The 6,511-nt window shown below is 43.1% G+C and overlaps 1 protein-coding gene across 2 annotated transcripts in view; it reads left to right on the forward strand.

The window, feature by feature from the left end:
* The window catches only part of RABGAP1 (RAB GTPase activating protein 1), a 60,329-nt gene that overhangs the window by 22,716 nt on the left and 31,102 nt on the right, over positions 1–6,511 (forward strand). For both annotated transcript variants that reach the window (XM_010721047.3, XM_031556245.1), the window contains exon 13: positions 673–823. In XM_010721047.3, coding sequence (XP_010719349.1) covers positions 673–823 — 151 coding nt within the window. The remainder of the gene's footprint in view (positions 1–672; positions 824–6,511) is intronic.

The following is a 6,511-nucleotide window of genomic DNA, read 5'->3' on the forward strand; positions in this document are numbered from 1 at the left end:
TTGTAACTGCAGAAAAAATATGATTTCTTTGATTTAAGGGCTCTGTATTTTGGGCATTTAATGTATGAACCACAAATGGATTGTTGAGCTTAACTGCATAAATTAAGTTCAGTTTTTACAACTTGAGTGCTGTAATTTATGAGCTGTCAACCAGTCCCACTTGAAAAAAAGGGAGCTGTTTAGTTGGGAATAGCTTGTGTAACAGTGGCAGCTCTTGAAATGTCTGGGTGCAGCTTGAAAACCCTGCATGGTTTTTTGGTAGTTCTGCTACAATGGGGTTCCATGGTTACCTGTCCAGTCTGTGGAAGGAGCAGAGAGCAGGGCTCGCTTCTGCAAAGAGTGTGGTTTTTTGGTGTGGTTTGAGCTTTTACAAATGTGGTACCTCTCCCCCAGTTCTAGTTTTTGCTGTGGGCTTTTGGTTTGTTGAGTGTTTTATAATGTATGCTTTTATTATATTTAAATTTCTTAGGAATCAAGAAAATAGTTTGCAAAGTTCTCCAAATCTGTTTTTTCCTTAAGTTCTCACTTTGTTAAGAATTTCATTTATTCTTGACAACATGTGGAGCATCTTCATGTTCCTGTCATCTGGCATGTCTGGTGCTGCACATCACTTGTTCATCTACCTGTTTATTTCTGCATGGATAATCGTAACAAAGCCTTCCCCTACACCAGGCACCTCAATTTGAGCGTGAGGCCCAAGACACTGTCAGCACTGGTGAGAAGTGGTGTCCCTGAGGCCCTGAGAGGAGAGGTCTGGCAGCTGCTGGCAGGGTGTCATAACAACGATCACCTGGTGGAGAAGTACCGAATCCTCATCACAAAGGTAGAATGCTTTTTTCCATTTCCCTCCCTCTGGAATATTAATGTAAGGAAATAGAGAAACTCCCAAGTATGTAACCTCTTGCTTAAAGGCTGATGTGTTGACTGAATGTGGTGTATCAACCAGTGAGGGGAATTCAGTCAGCAAAAAAACAAACCCAAAAACTAACATGTAATATTAGTTATTGCCATATTTCTAGAGTGTTCTCATAATTCTTGCTACACCCAGATGAGTTCTGAGTTAATTTGTCAGAAATTAATATTCTGACAGATTCAGGGAGCCCATTTCCTTTGCTTGTTTGGATTTCATGGATGAGAGCTGAATTTTGTTCTGTTGTCTTATTAAATGTTTATGCTAGAAATCCAGTGCTAGTTGAATTGCAGCTTTTTTTTTTTCTGAGTTAGGAAAAAAAGCACGTTGTACATTTTGCACTAGAAGCAGTTTTTTAACTTCTCGTCTTGAATGCTGACCTCAATAACATGGGAAAATAAATAAAAGAAAATCAGTTACAGCCATCATTGAGTGTTTCTGAAAGTTGTAAAGTGACAAAGAGAGCACGAGATATTTCTTCCTTACCAGAAAATCCATGTGCTGATTTGGTTTCAATCATTATCGTTACAGACAAGTTCTGTTTTACTATTTTCATCAAATGTGTGTCTCTAGAAGGACTGTGTTGAACTCCCTAATATGGCTGCCTGCATAGTAGAACTGTAACTTGTGTTTTTGGTGAATAAATCATATAGATATTATGGAGGTTGAGTGCTCTTGCAAGGAGCATGTCAGAGCTACCCTTGCCGTGCTGTCACAGTTGCTTTGTGACTGGATGATTGTGTCACTTTTCCCTCTGTTTCAGTGTTTTGGTATCAGGATGGGAAAGGGGGTTTCTGGCACAGTGGATGGCACATCGTGCAGCCATCTTTGTGATTAAAAAAAAAAATGAATCGTGTAACATCTGGTGTTTAAGTCTGTGAGACACTTCTGCTCGTTTATGCTGGGCAGACACAAAGGAGACGACCTGGATGTGATGTGTTGGAAGCATCTCTGGTGTTGAAGCATCATCTGGGGGCTGGCTGACCAGCACTGTGCCCTGCAGCAGGGGGATGGCTGCGCCTGCAGCAGTCATTCAGCGTGTAAACTAATTAAGGAATTAAAGACAACGAGCACTGAATGGCCATTTTCATGCCCTGCTGCCTTCTCGTTAAGTTGGTAGTACGCTACCAGCAATAACCAAGTCCAGCAAATGAACATAAATTCTGCTTTAAGATGGGAGTGCCTTATTGGACCTTGTTCTGGCTATTTGCCTTGTGACTTAAATACAAACTACATGGAAATGGGCTGTGATTCTTTCTGTAGGGTGGGCAGAGAGGATTGTGCTTTTAGAGCAGAATTATCTGTTTGGTGAATTCACACTGCCATAGTGACTTTGTCAACCTGCAGACAATGCAGTGAGAAAAGGTTACCAAAATGTTATCAAGAAGGTTATCTCTGGCTGATGAGGACCTGAGCCAGGACTTGGAAAGATGATGTTTGCAGACCCATTGTGTATAGTATATGCTAACAGTATGACGAAGCTGTACTACATCTTGTCATTTTTTTATTTTCAAGCCTTTAATACGTTATTTGATAATTTTTAGTTCTAATGCAAATAATTATTCTTACTGCTCTGAAAATAGCAGCTCAGTTACAGTCAGTATGCACCAGTGGCAAGATGCTTTATAATGCACTGCTTTGCTGGCCTCATAATGCTCTGTCATGTTTTGCATGGCACTAATGCAAACTCCACTCTAACAAGAGTGCAGTTATTTGTATTACCATGCACTGGAAACGGTCTGTTGAGGAAGGCTGCTGTGGTGCAGTGTTGAGGAGTTGATGTGAAGCCTTTGCTCTTCAGTGCAAACAGGAGATGCAGTGTGGCACTGTGAGTACTCATCATCCAGTGCCCCTTCTCTCTTAATGTTGACCTCTATTTCTGTAGCTGTATTTGATTTTTGCCAGGCTGTTCGTGACCCCATGTGGCAGCACAGCCCCAAATTAATAAGGATCTGTGTTGACAGCTGCTTCAAAAGCATCTGGCCTCTTTCAGTGATTTTTTTATTGTGAGCAGGGTGTTGATGTGGTCTCTCCAGCATTTCTTGTGATTTTTGCTGCTTTTCTGTGGAATTGTGGGTTCTGGTGCTTGGGGAATTGTGTTTTTAGCTTTGTTTTGCAAATTAACTGCGAGAATAATTTCTTGTTTTACTGTTAAAGTGTGGGTGCCCAACAGTTGAAAGAGAGATGTCTTCCAGTGGGTTTCCCCAGTGAAGGCTGTATCTGGTTTTCGCAGTAAATCTGATTTGTGCATGAAGGTGAAAAGCAACACTGAATCCACAGCTTAAGGTGTGCTGTGTGAAGCCTTCGTGGCCGTGTTCTTTCATTCATTATCTGCTCTGCATTGTTTTGGTAAGCACTAGCTGGGTTTGGGCTCTGTGCTTTTATTGTTACAGCAGTGTCTGAGTTGCACCACTGTGGTGCTTCCACAAATTACTTTTGAGAATTTGTACACCATCTGTGTGCAATAATGAAGCTTTTAGCAAACTCCAGATTGCCACGCTCATGATGGAGAGTGTGGCTGAAAGCCAGCCCAATGAATTGAGGTCACGTCCCCACTGGGGGCTGAAAGAAAGCTCTAGGTGAGACGATCTTGACGATCCTTTGAGAGGCGTCTGTTCCTGGTAGGATTTTGGCAGTCATGGCTATGGCTGTTGATCTTTGGGCTTTGGCCCCTGAATGGGAGGAGGAGAGAGAAGGGGACTCGCTGCGGTGTCAGTGAGTACCTCAAGGACAGATGCCGAATGTTTTTAGCAGTCAGAGATGGAAGGAGACATGGCTGAATGGATGAACTATAAAGCTGGTTGCAGAGGTTAAAAATAAATCATCATCAAAGCAAAATGCCTACTTTTCAGACCAGATTTTTAGAGGATTAATACATCTCCTGAACCTTTCAGATCAGTGGAGGTCTTGTGGTTTTCTTGCAGATAAATGCTTCATAATACCGTAATTTTAAGAACCTGATATTTGAAATATTGAGGAAACAATAAGAAGTTTTGGGTGTAGGTCTGTGTGGGAGGACATAAGGGGAAAGGATTAAACAAACAAAAAAACCAACCCAAACATGAGCTATTGTACCAGATAAATACACCGTATTAAGAAAAAGTCAAAATGAGAGGTAAATAAATAAATACAATGCAGAGGCAGAGGGATGTCATCCTGGGTAACATTTCTGACAGGAGTTGATCATGGTTACAGTTGGGCTCCTTCCAGTTTTTCCTGCAGCAGGGCTCTTGCTGCTCACTTTCTCATTTTTCCCTTTTGTCTCCATGAGCAGAGGATTACAGTGCACAAATTCTACTAAATACACCCTCAGTCTTGGTGCAGATTACACTAATATTTAATGAAGAAATTAAAAATGTCAGTACCATTATTTGAGTGAATGGGTTGCTTCATCAGTGGCATGCAATACAGCAGTGCTTTAGCTGTGGGTGGCTAACGTTTATTCTCCATGAGTCGCAATCAGGATTCCATGTATTTCTTTAAGAGGAATCCGTGTAATTTTCTAGGAGTACAGAGGGCCACGATTATGTATAATTAATTGAAATTAAACTTAACTTACATCTGTGAAGCACAGTGTGGAAGAAGTATGACATAGGTTTGCTGTTGGCGCACCTGAACTTGCAGATCCCTTGTTTGATGAGTTTTGATCATGTGGTGATAAAAGTTTAATTATCTTTTATTAGCAGTTGGTCTCCCAAGAGTTCTCATTGTAATTTTGAGTTCTTGAATACCTTTTGATAGTCTCAGCTGAGGTTGTACTGCATCACTGGGAGAAACGCCTAAATGCAGAGGTATTTTCAATGATTGGCACCCAGAATCCCGGCTCTCAGCTACCAAAAATACACATTTTCACATCTCTGAGAGGCAACTCTTGGTTGTCTGCTTGGCACTGGGCCCCGGAGCTGCTCTGGTAGGGTTATATCCTGCTCGGTCACCTTTTTACTTCCAGTTCCAGCTTCCCATGTGCCGCAGGTCGGCATTGAGTCACTGTGAGCTCATGGTCACACCGTGGTTTGGGTGCCTGCACTGAGCAGCTGTAGGTTGGCCTGGACGCGGAGCAGAGTTGTTACCCTGTGCTGAGGGAACACCGGGCTGTCAGCTAAAGGAGAACATTCCCTTACGTAGAAATGCCTGTTGGCAATATAGGAGTTAAGCCTGGACTGCTAATAAAAATAAAACAAAAAACGTGAATTTGATTTAGAGGAACATCTTTTGTTTTGAAATTTGAGCAACCAGACGTTGTTCTGGGCAGTCTCAGGATTTCCAATACCACCTTATTTTTATATATCTGAGATATATTTGAAGTTCACTGTGTGCTGTTTTCCTAAGGATGTTTATAATGTGCCTATTCATGCCTAAGGAGCCAGAAATACTATGTGAATCAATTGGTATGTAAATCATTCTCTGCTTTGGAAAGATAGGAGATCATTTCTCCAGCAGTAATTCAATCATAGCTTGTTTTTTGTATAACCACAATACACTTGCCTAAATTTAATTCAAAGTTTATGTTTCCTAGCTACAGTTCTAGTACTTAATTTTCCATGGGTAGAAATGCCATAAATTATAACAGAAATGAAGGACAATGGCAAAGTGATCTTTTGGGGGAAAGGGGTGGAAAAGTAACATTTTTGGTTTTGGACTTCTGTAGGAGACAGAGTAAAAATCTGCCAAGTCATGGTGTTGTCCAGCCAAGGCTTTTGACCAGTAAAAACACACTGCAAAATGGCTTTTCTACCTACAAGTCAACTGAAATCCCAGGTGTTGCAATGTGATGGCTTTGACATTGCTTCCTTTGGCTGTACCTCCATTTCCACTGGGTATCCAACAGCGTGATGAAAGCTTAGCTTACATTAACCAAAACCTTGGGTTTCGGTAGGATCCAGTGTGTGGATTTGAGCTGGTACTGGTGACAGTTACATGCTTTCATTTTGGACAAAAGGACTCCGGTGGCCGAAGAGCCTCACCTTGCTCCACTGCTGCTGAGCTCAGTGAGCAGCTCCTGGCCCTGGGCTCAGATCGAGACTCTGCCTCTCTGCAGGCTGTGCTTTGCAGCATGTTGAGCGGGTGAGATGTTCTCAGGTGTTATCCTGTCTGTGGGCAAATGAGATAGCAGCATCCCGTTACGACATCCATGCCTTGGGTGCATAGGAGAGGCATTCCTGGTCAAATATGTGTGGTGGATTTGTTGCTGGTGTGACTCCTGTGCACCACTGCTCTCTGGAATGCAGCAGGCTTTTTGTTTTGTAGAGCTGGTTTAGTTCGCGTTGGGTGCTGTAGGTGATAGTGACGCCTTTGCACTTTGTGTGCACGTACGCAGGAGGTGGCTTTCCCTTCGGAGCAGCACCTGAATTACCAATGAACCGCATCTCTCGGCTCGGATGCCCTTGGTTTCAGGTGTCTCCTAAGCAACACAAACTACGCCGGGAAAAAGACGCCGTTTCCCCTCAGAACGGGCATTTCCCCACCAGGGCTCCTATAGAAAAGCCTTCAGTCCCGCTAGACGCTCGCTCTCTCCTCCCAGCTCGGACCGCGGCTACCCGCCCTGCCCAGGCGGTGGGGGAGCAGAGCAGGGCAGGGCACGGCGCGCCCGCAGGACCGGGC

The sequence above is a fragment of the Meleagris gallopavo genome, chromosome 19 (assembly GCF_000146605.3).
Source record: "Meleagris gallopavo isolate NT-WF06-2002-E0010 breed Aviagen turkey brand Nicholas breeding stock chromosome 19, Turkey_5.1, whole genome shotgun sequence".
NCBI lineage: Eukaryota > Metazoa > Chordata > Aves > Galliformes > Phasianidae > Meleagris > Meleagris gallopavo.